Source organism: Nycticebus coucang, chromosome 1 (genome assembly GCF_027406575.1).
Source record: "Nycticebus coucang isolate mNycCou1 chromosome 1, mNycCou1.pri, whole genome shotgun sequence".
Lineage (NCBI taxonomy): Eukaryota > Metazoa > Chordata > Mammalia > Primates > Lorisidae > Nycticebus > Nycticebus coucang.
The window spans coordinates 72,134,892-72,156,169 of NC_069780.1; the positions used below are offsets into that span (position 1 = coordinate 72,134,892).

The 21,278-nt window shown below is 38.3% G+C and overlaps 1 protein-coding gene across 1 annotated transcript in view; it reads right to left on the minus strand.

Moving 5' to 3' along the window:
• Positions 1–21,278, minus strand: part of SLC10A7 (solute carrier family 10 member 7) — a 333,888-nt gene that overhangs the window by 64,607 nt on the left and 248,003 nt on the right. Inside the window, exon 6 of the mRNA XM_053582250.1 lies at positions 12,308–12,343. Coding sequence (XP_053438225.1) covers positions 12,308–12,343 — 36 coding nt within the window. The remainder of the gene's footprint in view (positions 1–12,307; positions 12,344–21,278) is intronic.

The following is a 21,278-nucleotide window of genomic DNA, read 5'->3' on the forward strand; positions in this document are numbered from 1 at the left end:
GGCGCAGCACAGCACTAAGTATAAATAACTTGGACAAGGTCACCATAGCCTTGAAAGTATCAGAGCCGGGATCTGAACCCAGAAGTGCAGTTCCAAAGCCCTCCCACTGGGTCCTCACCCTCTGCTGTCTGTTCATTACACAGAGCAATGATGGGGGTAGCCAAAGCGGGGCTTCCCTTTTCTGCCCATGTGATAGAAGGAGAAGGTATGGGGGGTGGGGCTGCATGGAGATGGGGGACTGGAGGGCAGGCAGGCAGGAGCAAGAAGAAAGAGGAAAAATAAGAGAGAAAAATGGGGTACAGGACTCGATAAGAATGATTCATGGTGCAACCTTCCTCGACTGAAGGTTCCTGACTTGAACCACAGGGCACAGGAAGTTAATTGGGTGACTATTACCTCAGTTCTCTCAAGGATGGTACATAAGTAGACCAGGGAAGATGGATTAGAGAGAAGTTCATTCAGTCCACACCATAGATGTGAATTAAGGACCTCTGGGCTCAACACTCTAAACTGGCAGAGAAAGGCTGAATGAAAGCAGGATTGATTGCTATTAATCCATTAATAGAAACTATTTTATTTAGGAACAATCTGGGGGGCCAGTTGGTAAAATATTATGGGAAAAAGCTAACTAGACTCAGAAAGACGAGTAACAATTCTTAACGAAGAGCCATTGACTGTGGAATCGCAGTTATCTACCTACAGTTAGAAAACAGATGGTACATTTTAAATCACTCCTGTAAGTGAGCTGACCTGTAAATTGTCATTAATGCACCAGTTCTTCACTTGCTCTGCTGTGTAATCATCCTTTTATCTCCTATCAGGGAAATCCATTAGCCACAGGCATCTCCACTATTTGTGTCTCTTCTCAGCTATTAAAACATTATTGTATTAAATAATTCACCCTTGATGATCGGTCTTCCCTTTCATTAGCACTACATTCAGGGAGATATAAGAATAGATATTTACAGTATTTATACATAGAATGATGAATGTGAATTTTTTTTTGCTAGAAAACCAGGAAGCAGCAGCTTCAGACCTAGAGCATAATTTGCTCTCTCACTGTCCAGTTTCCACAAAGCCCATCCTAGGGAGAAGGAGAGGGAGGAAGGGACTTTCTTACTGTTGGATTGATCTTCCTTGGACCCACACAGACACACCCATAAACACCCATATACTCCTCTTCCTGTCACAAAGATAAGCATTTACTCAGAAGGGAGAGTCTCCACAGACCCAATTCCTGAACTTTTCAGAATTCTCCTTCCCCACAAACTATAGTTCAGCCTTCCCTTCATTCCCTGATGGCCTCCACGCCCAGGGATATATGCAAACTAGACTGGCTGTTTATACAGAATTTCTGGAGTAGAATGTATACCAGGTGACAGACTTGATGTAAAAATGACTGATTTTTACCAAACTTGGGAATATGGTAGTTAAACAGCCATACTGATTCAGCTGCACATATCAAGCTAAAATTAAAATTGTGTTATTATATGGAAAGTATATATTTAGTAGAAGAAATGATCTTTTCCCTTCTTTTAAGAAATAAAAAAATGGATGATCTTCCTTCTTTCAAGAAATAAAAAAATTAGCTTTAAAAGATTTTTTTAAAGACAAAAAATTTGGTAAAACATGACTTCACTTTTCTTTTTGTTACATGCTAGTTTATCTATTTTCAGTTTTATTGGGGTAAAATGGAATGAAGTATAATTTTTATTTAACTGTATATAATTTTACGGTATACAATGAGATATTTTGATGTTATGATTACCATCATCATGCTATTTAACATATCCATCACTCACATAGCTAGTCACCTTTTGGTGTGCTTGGTAAGAATACTCCAGATCTACTCACTCAGCGAATTTTAACTACACAATACATTATTATTAAACCATCATCACGCTGTACATTAGGTGTCCAAACCTACCCGTCTGACAACTGCAAGTCTGTGTCTTTGACCAGCATCTTCCCATTTCCCCAAACTCCTGACCACTGGTAGCCACCCTTCTATTCTCTGTTTCTTCGAGTTTGACTTTTTAGATTCCACATAGATGTGAGACCCTGTAATGTTTATCTTTCTGGGTCTGGCTTGTTTCATTTAGTGTAATGTCCCCTAGATTTACCCACAGTATGTGCTAGTTTAAAGTGTAAGATGGAAAAGTTCCCTTCTAATAATGTTGATGGAAACTTCATGTGTGCAGTCATTGTTTCTGGTTACTCACACCCCTCAGACTCTGTAGTGAAATTGCCAAAATGAACTGTGAACTGTAAATTGGCTTATCCAAACCCAAAGAGGAAAGTTGTGGGACCTCCAGGACGTGCATGGCTGGAGGCAGACATACTCAGAGGCATCTAGGAACAAACTTTGTTCCTTATTGTCTGACTAAAGGATTTGGTCTTGTCAATTTCAAGTTGGTCCGGGAACCAATGAGCCTGCTATTGCAAAATATTCTCTTTAGCAGAACAAATGCTGAGTTCCTCCAGCTTGGGCACCAACAGACAACGGTCTGGCCCGGAATCAGTGTCTCCCACACTGAGCTGGACTTTACCTGGTCAGGGAGCACCTTAGTGTGGGTGCTGAAGAGGGAACCCAAGGACAAGAGAAAAAGCCTGGCTAAGATTGTGCTGTCCCAGCTCATTCTGTGTCTGAGCAGTGGAGCTGGCCTCTCTGGGTCAGTAGTCCTTAATGGGGGAAGGATTTTGTCAGTGTTGCATTTGAAAACTGCCTACTAGGGCACTTCTTCTACCTTAGAAGATGAACTAGTCTTAAGAGATTTGCCTTCACTTGCTTTAGAGTAAACACTATTGGGCACAAGGTGGAGAAATTGGCTTAACATGAAGCAACTGGGGCAATCAAATGGCTAGTTTCTTCTAAAGTGCTTTATGTTTTATTATCATTTTATATATCTCATACATGTGTGACCATTAATTATGCAACCATAATATTTGTTTCCAATAGGGTATCGTACATGATACTAAGAGCTATATACATGATTTTTGTTTATAGTGCTGAGATCTGATGTTGAGGAATTTTCTATCACAGGCAACCAATTACTAGGAAAACTAATTATTGTTGCTTTGGAAGTTGCCCTCAATCTCTTTCTCTGATTTGGACTTCTCTCTTCTTTGAACTCTTATTAAATTCAACAGTTTAACAGTTGATTTTTACTCTAAATTTCTTCCACATGTTTAATTCCTGATTGTCTAAATAAGTTTTAAGTTTCTTCAAGGCATTATGCCTTATTACTATGCCTTATTCTTTGTTATCTTACCTATGTTACCTAGGATATAAATGTTTCAGCAAAAGTAAGCGCATGCTGATAATACATCTTAAAACAAACTGTGTCTCCTGGAGGCATGCTTTGTAAGCATAATCTGGAAAGAACATTGAAGAGGAGGCAGATTCAGGCTGAAAGCTTGTGTTTTTTTTACCAGTGTACGGTCTCAGTTGAGTTACAAAACCTCTCTGAACTTAAGTTGTCTCATTCAAACTTATTGAGTTTAAGAACTAATGAAATGGAAACTAATAGAAGAGACAAATCATTGGAACATATAGTTAACTTGGAAACAGAGTGTGGTGTATATACGTTGTACACACATGAGTTTCTGTTTCTGGTGTGTACACATATGTTTACAGGCATATGTGTTTACCAGTATCAGGAGTCCAGTGACTGTACAGTCTTATGAATATCTACTTGATGAAGTACCAGAGTTCTAAGAGACCAGGTTATCAGTTGACATAACAGCAGAACCAGCAGTGTCCCCACTTATGTAAGGGGTGCTTACATGATTTTGAATGGGTGAGCATGTCAGTGAATGTTTGTAAAATATCCAAAGGCAGGGTTGTCAAAAATTTTTTTTTTCCTCTGTTGCACATTGGAAAAGTCAGGGTTGTCTCAGGCCACACATTAAATATACAAACACTAATGAAAGCTGATTAGTAAAAAAAAGGTCCATGCATACTTTTTGTGATATCCCACACCACGACAAGCAAAAACATTCTCACAAAATCAGCATGCAGCCCATGGGCTGCAATTTGGACGCCCCTATCAGGTGTTGATGTGACCATGCCCATGTATGAAGGCGGTTTCATCTGTGAACTCTGAGAACATGACTTTCAGCAGTGGTCAAAGTTTGCTTTTTACATGTTTCAAGAGGTCTTCACGGTCAACTGACCTTCACAGCTGCAGGGAATGAAAGTGATGCCTTGGCCTGATGTTCTGATGGCACACACTTGAAATGTTATTGACCTTTCTCTGCCAATCATTATTTAAATAAATAAATAATGGCCTCTTCACCTTAACTATGGCCTCTTCACCTTAACTACCATACTATGCTCCTTTTCAAGTTTTAAAATCTTTCTTCTTCAATTTTCTCTATTATATGCTGCCAAATAGAGCTTATTTAAATAAACTGATGGTCTGAGAATTTGGGACTTGAGACTATGATAATATCATCCAATACATGTATGAAGTTTCCTTAGATCACAATTACACAGAATTAGATCCACCTGTTTCTATAGTGTGACCAGTTATCTATGACTTCCTTTGTCTTAACTGTCAGAGAGAATAAGAGAGAAGTCTAGACATATACATGGTTTCCTTTAATTCCTCTTCTAGGAGTAAGCAGGATGTAGTTGGGAAGAAGCTGTGAGCTGACTACTATGGAGACTTCAGGGGATCAGGGATCCACAGAAGGAGGGATTGCAGATTTCCTGATTGTGCACTGTTCATCAGGATTTAAAATCTAATTGCCCGACTTCACAGCCAGCATGCTTAACTAAGCCCTATGGCCTCTTCACCTTAACTACCAAACTATGCTCCTTTTCAAGTTTTAAAATCTTTCTCCTTCAATTTTCTCTATTATATGCTGCCAAAAAGAGCTATAATAATGACTGCTAAACATAGTGTTAGTGATAAGCCATATGAAGGGGAAGATATGCAAGTTTTAAGTGATGTTAAAATAGCAGAGAGGGAAAACCATGCAAATGAAAGAATCTGATGTGAGAAGATCCCTTGAGAAGTACTGAAAGTTTCCATCTAACTTCTCAGATTATAAATTTTCTTTCAGTATATAATTTATTGTAAAAAAAAAAAAGACTTCAATTTGGGCAGTGCCTGGGGCTCAAAGGCAGGCGTCCTGAAACTTTTTAAACAGGGGGCCAATTCACTGTCCCTCAGACCATGGGAAGGCTGAACTATAGTTTAAAAAAAAAAAAACTATGAACAAACTCCTATGCACACTGCACATATCTTATTTTGAAGTAAAAAACAAAATGGAAACAAATACAATTTCACCGCTTCATGTGGCCCACGGGCTGCAGTTTGAGGACGCCTGCTCAAAGGAGTAGGGTGCCGGCCCCATATACTGGGAGGTGGTGGGTTCAAACCTGGCTCCAGCCAAAAAAAAAAAAAAAAGACTTCAATTTAATGAAATGTTTTCTATATTACTAATCTCTTTTTAAAGTATTATGATACTTCTGCTATTTAAAATTTCTACCTTGGATTTTAATTATCTGTGCATGTATCTGATTTTCTCTATTAAACCATAAGCTTTTGAAGGGAAGAATCAACGGCAGACTAATCTTTGTAATATTCATGGTGCATAGTAGGTCCTCAAACATTGAATAAAAAATGGAAATTTTATTTAATATTATTGAAAAAGCTGCAACTGATTTCTCATAGCAAATAACAGTTAAGATTTTATGAGTGAGGTTGCGTTCCTAACCTTCTAACCATTCATTCATCATCTGAACCATTCTAATCATTCATTATTCATCCACGTTTCTATTGCCCTGCTTCCAACAAATATTTATTGAATACTTGGCACTGAAGAAAAGGTAATGCATAAGACACATACAATTCCTGGGTTGGTAGAAGTTAAAATCCAGTGGATGTAATTACCACCTGTAACATTGTTTTATAAGGAAAATTAATATGAATTTATAAGTAGAGTTTTTAATGTTGGACAAGGTCTTAAACACCATGACCTGACGTATATCCATTGACAAAATAAAGAAAAACAATAATTCTTGTCCTGGCAAAAATAAGAGGAACATTATCAAGATAATTTAGGTAATATACATAAAAGTACTTTGAGTCTACTAAGATCTGAATGTTTTTGTTACCCTCAAATTTGCATGTTGAAATCCTAATTTCCTAGGTGCAGGTGTTAGGAGGTAAGGCTGCTGGGAAGTGATTGGGTTATATGGGTGGAGCCCTGGTGAATTAGTACCCTTATAAAAGAGGCCCTAGAGAGCCAGCTTGCCCCTGCTGCCATGTAAGGACGCAGCAAAAAGAACCACCTGTGAGCCAGAAAGTGGGCTCTCATCAGACACTGAATCTGGCTAGATCTTGGAGTTTCCAGCCTCCAAAACTGAAAGAAACACTGTTATTTATGAGTCACTGAGTTTATGGAGATTATGTACTACTCCTTTCTAAAACACATTCTTTGCTAGACTTAAAGGACACCAAAATCTGTTAGTGTTCTGATCTGCTAATATTGCAGTGCTTTAGAACTTGTCCTGTGATATCTTTCTTTCTCTGTTTTTATTCTCTTATAGTCTTAACTTAAAATCCATTGTGACGCTGACTTTTCCCAAATGTATACCTCCCGTTCAGACCTCTCTCCTGAATTCCAGACTCATACAGTCAATTGCTTACTTGGTGTCTCTACTTAGATGTCTGAAAGGAGCTCAATCCAAGCAGATCCCATACTGAACTCTTTATGATTCCTTCAACCTGTTCAACGCTGTAGTCTTCCCTTTCTTAGTAAATGGCAACTCCATCCTTCCGGTCGCTCAGGCGTGGAGTCATCCTTGACTCTTCTCTTTCCCTCATGACCTTCACTCATTCTCTCAGGTCTACTACTTTTAAGTCCTACTTCCAATTACTTTCCATCAGTTTAACTCAACCACCTACTCTGGCCCAAGAGTACAGCATCTCTTAATTATGCATTATGCATCTCTGAATGATATTGCATTAGCTTTCTTTCTTTTCTTTTCTTTTTTCTTAAGACGGCGTCTCAAGCTGTCGCCCTAGGTAGAGTGCCGTGGCATCATAGCTCATAGCAACCTCCAACTCGGGCTCAAGCAATCCTCTTGCCTCAGTTTTTCTATTTTTAGTAGAGATGGGGTCTTGCTTTTGCTCAGGATGGTCTCGAGCTCATGAGCTCAAGCAATCCACCTGCCTCAGCCTCTCAGAGTGCTAGGACTACAGACCTGAGCTACTGCACTTGGCTGCATTAACTTTCTAACTGGTCATCCTTCCACCAAGATGCCCTTAATGTCTTCTCAATCCAGCATCTAGAATCATCCTTTAAAAATGTATGGCAGAACACACCATGCCCTTGATTAAAACCCATCTAATAGGTTTTATCTCTTTCACATTAAAATTCTAAGTCTTTATAAAGTACTTTAAGGTACTATAATCAGGGGTGTCCAACCTGGGGACCTGTGGGCCACATGCTGATTTTGTGAGGTTTTGTTTTGCTCTTTTGTGGTGTCAGATATCATGAAAAATGTGCACAGACCTTTTCACGCCCCCCCACTTTCTTTTTCTAATCATCTTATTTATTTATTTATTTATTTATTTTGAGACAGTCTCATTATGTCGCCCTCAGTAGAGTGCCATGGCATCACAGCTCACAGCAACCTCAAACTCTTGGGCTTAAGTGATTCTCTTGCGTCAACCTTCCAAGTAGCTGGGACCAAGGCACCTGCCACAGTGCCTGGTTATTTTTTTGTTGTTGTTGCAGTTGTCATCATTGTTTAGCTGGCCTGAGTTGGATTTGAACCCGCCAACCTTGGTGCATGTGGCTGGCGCCATAACTACTGTTCTACGGGCACCAAGACAGCTAATCATATTTTGTTAGTGTTTGTGTAGTCAATGTGTTGCCCAGCACAACTCTTAGTTTTCTAATATGTAGCAGAAAAGAAAAGTTTGGACACCCCTGAATATAGGACCTATATCATTTGGCCTCTGTTCTATCTCTGACATCATCACTAACTACTCTCCCCCTTGCTCACTTTATTCCAGCCACACTTGCCTCCTTCATAATTCTCTAAGGACACCAGGCGTACCCTCAGGACCTTTGCAGTTGCTGCTCTTCCACCCAGAACACTCTAGCCCCAGAAGGCTCACTCCCTTAAATCCTCCAGGCCTTTGCTCAACTATTATTTTCTCAGTGAGTCCAAAACTTGACCACCCTATTTAAATAAAACCCTCCACCCCTAACTCACTTCATTCCTCTTCCTTACTTTACTTTTCACTTTAGCATTTATCGCCCACCTTACATATTATATTTTTACCTATCTGTAGTATATAATCTCTACGAGAGAAAAGACATATCTATTTTGCTTATTGCTATATATGTAGCACCCAGGAAAAGGCTGAGCATATCGGTTGAATTTAACACATATTATTGAATGAGTAATGCGTACATTTAAATGAAATTTAAATGACTTCCATTGAAAACTTTGCAAGGAAAAGAGAACCCAGAAGTAGAGTGCAGGTAGGATATGGTTTAATACTTACGATGTGCAATATTACAGAATGCTTATGTCCTACTGGAAATGACCCAGCAGAGAGAGAAAATGTGATAATATAGGAGAAGGAGGGAACTCTGTGTGAATCGTATCAGTAAGTATGGTATACAAGACAGAGTAACTAAAGGGAGTAAAGATAGTTCAGCTATGGAAACAGGAGAAAAGGCAAAGAATACAGCTACAGATGCAGGTAGCTAAGATCACGTGAAATTCCTCTAATTGCTTTGTATATTCTCATCAGCTAATTTCCTTTCTGCATTATGTGATATGAAAAAAAGGGGGGCACTGGAGATTTGAGAGGCAAGGAGAATGTGTGAAACTATTCTCCAGTCTGGATAGTAGGATTTTCAGGCCCACTTACATTTAGTTGTCATGGAGTTCAAATGAGCGCAAAATGGCCGTGTGCTTGCTCTAGTGAGTTCTAGTGCACATGCAGGAAGGTACAGAAGTGGGTTTCGGTGCCCACCTCTGGGAACGGTACAAGATGAGCAATATTGTGGATGGAGTATACAATAACTGAATGATACTTAGGGACTCTGAGATCTAGGCTAGGTAAGACGGGAAATGAGGCAGAAGGATGACTGCAGGAAGGGTATAGCTGGAGACACCGAAGGGGATAAGGTAGAGGAACTGGCCATTCCAGTGAATTTGAAGGATTTTGATTTGGGGAGTAAATCACAAGTTAGGAACTTTTGGATATTTGAAAATGGGATTATGGAGGGATAAAGTTACTGGCATAACAAAGTGAAGGGTCTGGGTAGTTGGCTGAGATAAAATGAAGGGCAAGCTCGGAGATGAGGTCAAGAATTCGGGGTGCAGGATATTGGAAAGATCATCTATCTGAATATTGAAAACACCAAGAATTAGAAATTTGTACTGTTATAAAGGAAACAATGTAAAGATATTAACATTTTTGTTTTGGACTGATAGTGACCTGGGGTTCTATTAATAACTGCAAAAAAGAGGAGTAACAGGTGGTACAGTTGTGTTGGTATACCCTCTAAAGGAGCGAGAAGGTTTTATGGAGAGGGCATTGGAGAATGCTTGGAATTGGTAATGAGGTACAGGGAAGACACCTTACCCCATTTCAAAGCTCAGTGATATAAAAGATACCCACAGTAGAAACAGTAGAAACATGAATCAGACAACAGGTTTTACTTGCAGCAAGAAAGTGAAGAGCATATTGTTAGAAAGCTTTAGAAATGCCAGGTAGTAATATTCTATCAACAAAAATGGCATGCATTGGCTACTGTGCCTAAATATGTAGAAATTTCCATTTTTATGATATGAGAAAAGACAAAACATTTTCTAGGGGTTGTGTTAGTTTCTTAGGCTTCTCTGCACATACAACAAAGCCCACAAAATGGGCAGCTTAAAACAATGGGAATGCATTCTCTGATAGTTCTGGAAGCATTAAGTCTGAAATCAAGCAGAACTCTGCTTTCTCTGAAATTTGTGGGGAAGAGTCCTTCCTCAGCTCCTCCAGATTTTGACGTTTGCCAACAATCCTGGTGTTCCCTGGCATCACTCTAGTCTTTTCCTCCACTGTGGTGTCAAGTTCCTCCTGTGTGTCTCTGTCTATTCTTCTTATAATGGCACCAATTAGATTAGATTAAGGGTTCATCCTACTCCAGTATGTGCTCCTCTAACTAATTACATTTGCAATGACTCTATTTTCTGATGTACTGAAGGTTAGGTCTTCAACATATCCTGGGCATAGTGGCAGGTGCCTGTAGTCCCAGCTACTTGGCCGTCTGAGACAAGAGGATCACTTGAGCCCAAGAGTTTGAAGTTGCTGTGAGCTATGACACCATGGCACTCTACTGAGGGCAAAAAAGTGAGACTCAAAAAAAAAAAAACAGTGCATGTACTATCTGCATGTGAATTACAGTCTGATAACACAAGTACTTACTGATGTGTGCCACTGAACCTACCAGAACAGCCGAGTTGGCTCAGAAGGAAAGCATTAGACTTTAAAGTTGAGGGTCTTGGCATCTTTTTTGTTATTCTTATAAATTGATTATTTTAAAATGTTGAACTAACTAAAGGTCAAAAGCCTATGACTCTGAGAATGAGAGAAAGCTTGTAATAAAGTGATGCCATAATTTTTATCAACTAAGAAAAATTATTGTTATGGCATGGAGAGGGGAAGGAGAGGGAAAAAAGCATTCATTTGTTTCTTCAATCATCAGATGAAACAGGATCCCAGAGATTTCGGCCTCTGAGATACTCAAAGTGTTACCCCAGGTTTCAGGCCCCTAGTTGTGACTATGACTTCTCTTCAGCTTTTCTTAAATGAGTTACATGAGTAAGACATGGCACACTCCTGCAATGGAGAGAACATGGGCTCTGCAGCTATTTACCGTGCACTTACTAGATGCTGAACTCTATATTAGTCCTTGACCCAGTGCAAGTGGGGACCTCAGAAAGGCCAGCATACTATGCCCTCTGAGGACTGCTGCTAGAAAACTGCCCATGTGATCCTAGGGTGTGGAAAAAAACAGATGTATGACTCCAGAATCTCACAGTTAGTGAGTACGTAGGTATACAACAAGTCTTTTTCTCCCAAATTAATGCAAATATTCACTCTAGTTTCAATTTAACTCAGTGCAAATTTTGAATTGGTAAAGTCCATATTTATGAGGTTCTTTATGCTGAGGAAAGTGAGCTGATGATTTGACTCTTCTTACCTTGTCAGAATGGAGCCAGCATTTTGGAAGGGAGGGTAAGGCTGACTTTTATTACTTAAAGGTAATGTCTTTCATGAAAGATGCAGCATCCAACTGTTTAGTATTATATCTATCCTTTCTATTTCCTACACAGCTGGTACGAAATGAAGTCCCTCACTCTATTACTCTAATTGAATTCCAACTTGGGTAATTATACTATAATTAAATAAATTTTCCCCATAGTTTTAATTCACTGATAAATGGTGCTAGTCAAACAGCTACATTATACTCCCAGAAACACATCCCCACTACATTTCCGTGATAAGTAGAGTGATTTATATTTGGAAGATGTGTGTGTGAAAAACTGCACAGTTCATAAAATATTTTAGGTATCATTCATGATTACATATGCTTTGCTCAGCATGAGATAGCATTAATTTCTATTATAATCTTTCATCTAATTCCTCATATGCTTAGTGCCAAAAGAAATAAGACAGTTAATTAGCATTTTTGTTTTCAGAACAATTTTTGTTTAGTCAGTCAGGAGTTTGTATCTACTTGTGTGTTTTATTTCTAAAGCACATTGCTTTATCCTTGGGAGATAGAATGGAGTAGGTGGTACTGTTTCCCATTCTACAGATAAAAATATTAAGGTAGTCTTCCCCAAGAAGAGAAAGGTGGCTACTATCAGTACCAGCCGTGGAACCTAAACTTCCCCGGGTCTCCTGGTTCAAGGGTTTTTTCTGTCAAACACTATCAAACACTGGGTCACTGCCAGTCACTTTAGTTTTACTAATGAGAAACTAAAGAGCAGTACATGTGTGACCTATGTCAGATGTTATTAATTTATAATGTTATAATTAGTGATTTAAGCAGGAGTTTTAGGCCTAATTACTGGATATTGATGAAGTTCTCAGATCACGAGAATAGGAAGCTTCTTGGCATCTGAGTGTTATTACTGGGTACAGCTCAAATAGAACAGTTTAAAATGGGGTACAAAGAATTCAAATTTCAATTTTATTCTAATGACTCTTTTAAAGGAGTGTTGATAGCTTTTAATAAAAAATAGGAAAGACAACATCAAAATACTCACAAAAAGCAGCAGTAGCAGGGGTGTTACTATGATGCCCTGAAAGAAATAAAAGAGATGATGATCATTTATCAGCCTGGAAATCAGGTATTTTCTTTGCGATTTGAAACTGTGAGGCATGGAAATGTTTATCCTCATTTTAGTTTAATAAAATCTAGGAGATGAAGAAGAGGGAGCCCCTATATTGGCTTTCCCTCCCTTTGTGCCTTAATATCTCTACTACAATTATTTCTATCTGGCATCAGTGAAAGCACAACCACCAATCTCCCTTAAACTCGTCTTTCCTTTTGTAAACTTAAGTTCCCTTCCACACTGCACATGTAGAGAGAAGCTGGTGGCTGGCAAGCTTTCCCACTCCAAGGCTTTCAACTCTAACTTGGATAAAGTACCCCTTTTTGAGAGAAGACAGGTGGTTTAGTCCCAGTTGGGGTCCTCTCCTGAGCAAAGACCACGTCAGTTGTGATGAATGAGATGTCGTGATTTTGTAACGTGAACTGATCTCCTCTAGGAAATGAGCTGGGATCTCAAAACTCATTTCACTTGATTAGACTCCATGTCTCCATGGTGGAAGGCAAGTCTTTCATCTAATTCAGCCACATAGGACCACCTCAGTCCCTCCGTCTCCCCTAGGCAGAAACGAGCAAAAGATTTATTTTCTTCGATGACAGGGAACAGTTTGAGGCTGTTGCCAATGAGGCCAGATACCAGCTTTTGGGTTTCTTGAAGGTAAATCTTTTAAAACTAAGTCTTTGAGTTGGGAGTTGAAATGACAAGGTTTCAGTTTTGGAGCAGCAAATGATTATTTGCCCGTCTTAGTCCTTCCTTTATCTCTTAGCACTATGCTATGATTTATACAAGAAAAAAGCACTTTAGATTTTTATTAATGAATTCCACCTGGAACTTTAAAATTTCAGTGAATCTGAGATGTGCTTGTGTGTATTTAAGGGGGGAGAAGAGAGAGAGAAAGAAAACTGGAGGGTTGGGGGGACAGAACTGGGACACTATACCCAGACAGTACCTAGGATCCAGTTCTGGGACCATTTTAATACCTTTAGAAAAGTCCTTTTGGCATTGATATGGAAGTCATTTTGTCATTACAGTAACTAAATTGTTTGGGGTGTGGCTCAAGAAGGACTGGCTTACTTTATATGAACAATGCTACTGTGACTTTCTTGGGCATATACACATGTGAATATCCGCACACAGATTTGCTTTGTTATTAAATGATAGACTAATAAGGAAATAATACAAGATTTAAGAGTGTCTTTAGAATCTACTTACTAAAAAACATATTGTGGTTTATCAACTCCACTGGTGTCTATAAAATAGGTTCTCATTCACAGTACATTTAGGGAAGCTAAATGTGTTAAATGCTAAAATAATTTTTAACTTAGAAGGGCTACTGTCCTTCAATGACCTGAACCATGTTCAGACTTTAGGAGGAATTCCAAACTTAACAGGGCTACCTGGAAATGAAAATATTTGTCTGTTTCAGTCTATATGGGAGCCATCCAATTTCAAGTCAATTTGTTTAAATATAGATTGAACATTCACTTTTTTGCTGGGTAATGTGCTCGTAATTGGAGATTCAAGAGCAAATACAATATGATGCCTACACAAAATCAAGTTATAATCCAGCAGGGGACGCTGACTGAGGAACAAAGTTCAAAATAGAATAATACCAGCAGTTGCCACCAATGCTTGTACACATTCATTGTCCAGGGGCCTGAGGATTGACACGCCCTCACCTGCCACCACTGCTGGTGCCTTTGTGCCCCATTGGGAGGCCTGCAGACAGGCCCACCCCACCCAATTCTGGTGCCTGTGCACATGTCTGAGGGCCTGGGGACTGATAAGCCCTACCTGTTGGGACCCACATAGATCCAGGAGCAAGATGACAGGCCAGCTCATTCATCACCACTATTGCTGGCACCTGTGCATGCATTCTGGGGGCCTGGTGACTGACCTCCTTGGTTTCTGCCACCAGCACCTGCACACACTATGGGGCATGGTGTTGGAGGGGGGCTTCGAGAGAGGTCTACCGAACCTTCTGCTGCCACCACCAGCACTCCCACATACTATCTAGGGTACTAAGAATGCCCCATGCCATCTACTGTTGGCATTTGCGGACACCATCTGAGGGTCTGGGGATTGATCTATCCTGCTTGTTAGCACCCATGTGCAACATCTTGGGGCCTCTTGACAGGCCTTCCCTGCCTACCACTGCCAACCAGCACCCATGCACATCATCCATGGAGTCTGGGAAATGATCTGCTCCATCTCTGCTACTATCACCCTCACATATCATTGGTAGGCCTTAGGAAAGACCCACTCACCCCCACTGCTGTGACTGCTAGTGTCCATGCACATTGTATGGATCTGCTATATCCATGACTGCTAGTACCTATGTGTACCATCCAGGGGCCTAAGGACAGGCCCACACTGCCTTCCATCACTACAACTGGTATTCAAGGACCAGCCCATCTGGTGTCCTTAATCCCAGCAAAGCCTCATCACTGCCTCCACTAAAAATGATACAGACACCACTGACACTGATTACAGTCAAAGAAATCATATAGAGATTATGCAACTGTGCCCACACAGAATCAAAGCCAAAGCACCTTACCTAACCAACTCTATAGACACTGCTATAGGGAAAAGTCTTTCCCTATGAAGCTAATCTATAAAATTGAAACAAGCCAACTATTACACCAGATACATATATATAAACATAAGGAAATAAAAAACTTGAAAAAGCAAGGAAACATTACCCTTCCAAAGGAACACAATAATTCTCTAATAATAGATCCCAAAGAAAAGGAAATTTATTAAATATTTGAAAAACAATTCAAACTAGTGATAGCAAAGAAACTCAGTGAGATACAAGAAAACAAACACAATGACATCAAGAAGTCAGGAAAGAAATTAATGATCTGAATGATATATTCAATGAAGATATAAACACATCACAAAAAAAAGAATCAAACAGAAATCTTAAAACTAAAGAATTCAATGAATAAAATAAAAAATATAATCAAGAACTTCAACCATAGACTAGATGAAACAAAAGCAATTTCTGAACTTTCTGGCAGGCTTTTAAAATATTTCAGTCAGACTAAGAAGGAAAAAGAAAGAAAGAAAGAAAGAAAAAACAATAAAAGAGAATGAAGAAAGATGACATGACACATGGGGTACCATAAAGTATCCAAATATTCAAGTTCTTGGATTTTCCAAAGAAGAAAAGATAGGCAAAGGCATAGAAAACCTACTTAATACAACATTTCTATAAACTTCCCAAGTCTTGTAAGATATAAAGACATCAAGATACAGGAAGCTCAACAATTCCCCAGGTAATTTCAATCCTAAAAGGTCTTCTCTAAGGCACATTATAGTCAAAACTATCAAAACTCTAAGATCCAGAAAGAATTCTAAAAACAGCAAGAGAAAAGCATCAAGTCACATACGAGGGAATCTTCCTCAGGCTAATAGAAACGTTACAAGTCAGGAGAGAATTGGGTGATATATTCAAAGTGCTAAAAGACAAAGCAAACAAACAAACAAAAAAATGCCCCTATTAGACAAGAATACTATACTCAGCAAAATTATCCTACAAAAATGAAGGAGAAATACAATCTTTCTCCGACAAGCAAAAATGACTGGAATCCATCAACACTAGATTGACAATACAAGAAATCTGGAGGGAACACTACATCTGGGAAATGAAAGATGATATCTGCCATCATGAAAACACACAAAAGTATAAGACCTGCTAGAAGAGCAGTTACTCAAATGAGAAAGAGAAAGAAGTCAAATGTTACTATTACTGAAACCAGCAAAAACAGTGATAAAGAAATAAGAGAGGAAATTAAAAAAAAAAAAAAACCCAGAGGATATACAAAACAACCAGACAACCAGAAAATAATTAACAAAATGGCAGGAATAAGTCTTCCTGTAGAAATAATAAAATTTAATGTTAATAGATTAAATCTCTGACTTAAAGAGTATAGACTGCAGGAATGGTTAAAAAACATAACTCACCTCTGTGTTGCCCATAAAAAACACCTATAAGATACCTATACACTGAAAGTGAAAGGATAGAACAAGATAGTACAAATAAACTAAAATCAAAAGAGAGCAGAAGTAGCTACCTTTATATCAAATAAAATAAACTTTAAGTAAAAAACTGTAAAAAGACACAAAGAATGTCATCATATAATGATAAAATATACCAATGTCATTTTTCACATAATTAAAAAAATCCAAAATTTTATATGGAATTTAAAAGACCATGAATAGTTAGAGCAATCATATGCAAAAAAGAACAAATCTGGAGTTATCTGACTTAAAAATATACTGCAAAGCTATAGTAACCAAAACATCATGGTACTGGTATAAAAACAGACATATAGACTAATGGAACAGAACCCAGACACAAATCCACATGTTTATAGCCAACTGATTTTTGGCAAAGGTGCCAAGAACATACACTGGGAAAAGGATACCTTCTTCAATGAATAAGGCTGGGAAAACTTGATATCCATATGTGGAATAATGACACTAGACCCCTATCTCTCCCCATATATGAAAGTTAACTCAAAGAGGGCTAAAGACTTAAATGTAAAACCAATAACTATAGAACTACAAGAAGAAAATATAGAAGCATCACGACAACTCTGTGAGGAGGTACTATTATTATCCCCATCTATTGGGTATGGAAGCTGAGCCTCAGAGAGACAGCGTGAAGTAGGGAGAGGGAGCACCAGGAATTCAATCTCTTCTTGACTCCAGAACCTGTTATGTTACATATGAACCTCCTTTTGTAGGTGAGGAACAGCCAAGTAACCAAACCCAAAGTCACACAGCAAATAAATGGCATAACCTGGACTCGAGTCTGCTTCGTCCAATTCTAAATCCAGAATGGACTCCACCATAGTGGGGAGCAGATTTCCAGAACCAATATAGTCTTCTACAGAGTTCTGTTTATGAAATATATGTAGTGAATATTTGCTGTAAGATCTTTGCCTCAAGTTGACAAGTTATTTCTTAGAGCTGATCTCATTCTGGAAAGCAGAGTACTGTTATCTATAAGTTTTCCTGCCTGAAAGAATAGTCACCAGCACATTATTGTGTCCTTCCAGCTCTTCCTAGGACTTACAGTAGTCATTCCTAAGATAGTAAAAGTTTCCTGGTGAATAGGAAGTATTTTCTAATCCTGGATTGGTTCAGTATTCCTCCTTATTTTCTCAGGAAGAGTTGTTCAAGTTTATGAACTAAGCCTAGTTTATTATACAATGGAAAAACCTATTTTTCATCAGTTATATTAGGAAATGAGTCAGTTATGATACATTCACTTTGACAAGAGCACCATAATTAAGTTTTGGTGAAGTCATTATAAGTATTATTAAAATAATAATAGCTAACACTTAATAGAATAATAATTATATGTGTTATTTTATGTAACCCTCATAACAACTCTATGAAGTAGGTACTATTATTATCCTCCCCCATTGGGTATGGAAGCTGAGCCTCAGAGAGACTGAGTGAAGTAGGGAGAGGAAGTGCCAGGAAGTCAAACTCTTCTTGATTCCAGAACCGGTGCTCTTGTGTGGTGTAAATAAAATCTTTGCAATCTTAACCTATTTTCTCGGGGCTATATTTTAAGAGTAAATCTGAAAAGAGACTTGGGCTCAGTATGTCTTTTTGATGAAATGAAACACATTGGGAAGTAAGCCCTCATGTCACATGGTTAATACATTTTTTTAAAGTCAACTTTTGGCAAGTATCAATGGTAACAATGTGGAACTAAAAATTTAAAGTATGTCAGCAACAATCATGGAATGCTGAAAAGTCAAATAAAGATGTTATTTTCCTTAGGGTATAATTCTTTCTCCTTTGTAAATAAATTCTATACAAATGGATAAAACCAAACTGTTGGTATATGAGCACTTTGAGCAAATGATGTTATTCCCACATTCCAGATTCAAGGTCAAGACATAGTTGTAGCCATTCCTGCAACTGGGATGGTGAGTAAAGCTTTCTGATTGTAATACCTGAAGAAGTCAAGTTACAAAGTGACTGGCTTTCATTGCCTCCTGAAAAACCTTTCAGAAAATCCATTTACACCTTGAATGTGAGTGACCATGTGAATATATTTCAAAGACTTTAGCGGAAAAGGAAAAAAAGTGTCATGATATTTAGTTGCACCAAAATACAAATAAAAAAAATCCAAAATAACAACAAAAACAACAAAACTGTGTGTTTTGTCTCAGCAACAGGACTTGTAAAAAAGGCAAAACTGAAATAAACCTATATGTTTTTAAATTTTTATTCTTTTTAAATTAGAGATTAATATGGGATACATGCTATTAGGTTACAGAGTTTGCTTTTGCAGGGTTAAAGTCTGACTTGAAGGTGTGTCCTTCACCTGGGCAGTGTGCAATATACCTGTGCAGTATAGCTGTTGAGTGGGAATTTACTCATCTCTTTCTCTCCTTTTCTCCTACTTGAGTTTCATTGAGTTTTTTTTCTCATGTGAGCTTATAAAAGAGAACATATGGTTTGCTTTTCCATTCTTTACATACCTGCCTAAGAGAATGGTCTCCAATTTATTCTAGGTTGTTATAAAAGATACAAAATCTCCATCTTTTTAATGGTTGAATAATATTCCACAATATACATATACTACAATTTATTAATCCTTTCATGTACTGAAGGGCACTTGGGTTGTTTCCACATGTCCCGCTATAAACATTCAAGTGCAAATGTCTTATTTTTTTCTTTTAGGTAAATACCTAGCAGCAAGATTATAGGATCAAATGGTAGGTCTACTTTGAGTTCTTTGAGGAATCTCCATACTACTTTCCATAGAGGTTGTGCCAGTTTGCAGTCCCACCAACAATGTATGAGTGTTCCTTTCTCTCCACACCCTCACCAGCATCTGTTGCTTTGGGACCTTATGATGTAGCCATTCTCACTGGGGTTAAGTGATATCTTAGTGTTACTGATGTGCATTTCTCTGATATAAGGATGAGCATTTCTTCATGTGTTTGTTCGCCGTTGGTCAATTATAATAAGAAAGATTTACATTTATGCCAATACCAAAGCCAGAAAAGGGCATGGCAAAAAAAGAAAACCACAGACCAATATCATTAATAAACATAAATGCAAAAATACTCAATAAAATTCTAGCAAACAGAAGTCAGCTGCACATCAAAAAAATAATTTGTCACCCCAAATGGGTGTCATCCTAGGGATGCAAGTTTGGTTCAACACACATAAATCTATAAACATAACTCACCACATAAACAAGTAAAAATAAAAACCCATATGATCCCTTCAATAGAGGGAGAAAAAGCATTTGACAAAATTTAACACCCTTTTTTGATAAGAACACTTTAGAAAATTGACATAGATGGGATATTCCTTAAATTGATAGAAGTCATCTATGACACATAGTCAATATCATTTTGAATGGAAAAAACTGAAACCACTCCCACTTAGAACTGGAACCAGACAAGGATGTCCACTATCTCCACTACACTCACCATAGTGCTGGAAGTCCTGCCCAAAGCAATCAGACAAGAGAAGGATATCAAGGGTAGCCAAATGGGGTCAGAGGAGGTCAAACTATCACTCTTCACTGATGATATACTCTTATACCTAGAAAATCCCAAGACCTCAACCAAGAGACTCCTGGAATTGATAAAGAAACATAGCAATGTCTTCAATGTCTCAAGATATAAAATCAACGTGCACAAGTAAGTGGCCTTCATTTATGCCAACAACAGTCAAGGTAAGAATTAAATCAAGACAAAATTCCCTTCACAGTAGCATCAAAGAAAATTAAATACCTTGGAATATATTTAACAAAGGATGTGAAGAATCTCTACAGAAAGAACTATGAAACACTGAGAAATGAAATTATAGAGGATGCTTAACAGATGGAAGAACATGCCATGCTCATGGCTTGGAAGAATCAACATTGTTAAAATTGTCTGTATCACCCAAAGTCATCTACATATTGAATGCAATCCCTATTAAAATACCAACATCATATTTTGTGAATTTTGGGGAAAAAATAGTTCTATGCTTTATGTGGAATCAGAAAAAAAAAAAACAAATAGCCAGTGCAATTCCATAAAATAAGAACAAATCTGGAGGCATCACTTTACAAGACTTCAAGCTATATTGTGATATTTTTTAATAGACAATGTTATCAAAAAGTTTTGCTGCAACAACTACAGTAATCACACAGATACCAAAAGTGACTTCTCCTGCTTCTGTCTCCAGGATATTGCATTAACTCAGTTTTCACAGAATGACAGAGGATCAGTTTTGCAAGGAATCAGAGAGAGACCCTGGTCTGGTCCTCATCTGAAGCATGAACACCTCTCTCTGTCTCCCTCACATCCTCACTAGTGATGTGAACTGTGACTGCTGCACCTGTGCCAAGGAGCATTCTAGAGAGACAACATCTTTGCTCTTAAAGCAAACAATGGCCCGGCTGAAGGTTTTTTCCAAGGAGGAAGCTCTCTGTTGTACTGATCCCAACCCACTGCCATTGCTGCCCTTCTTCCTCTGAAAGCAAGTCTGGCCTTCTTTCCTGGTGATGGCCTTTTAACTGATCATTTCAAATGGTGTTAATAAAATCTTTGACCTCTTCAGCTGTTTCTTCAGGGTTACATTTTAAGAGTGATCGGCATTTTGGTCCCCACTCTAAATCTCTAGGATAAAAGTCCTCAGTTCCTCCATGTTTCCTCTTAGAGTCTATTTCTTCTCTTAGACACACTCACCAAGATGAACTTAAGGCTTCACAGTACTTACTTATTAAAAATTGAGCAAAACTTGGAAATGATGCAAAAGTGGACTGCGTGTCCTTTCAGTATCATTCTAGAGCGCTAACAGGCCAACCTAAACTTCATTTAATTACCTAGAGGGATATATCTTTGTTTGATTTTTATTTACTATTAGTTAG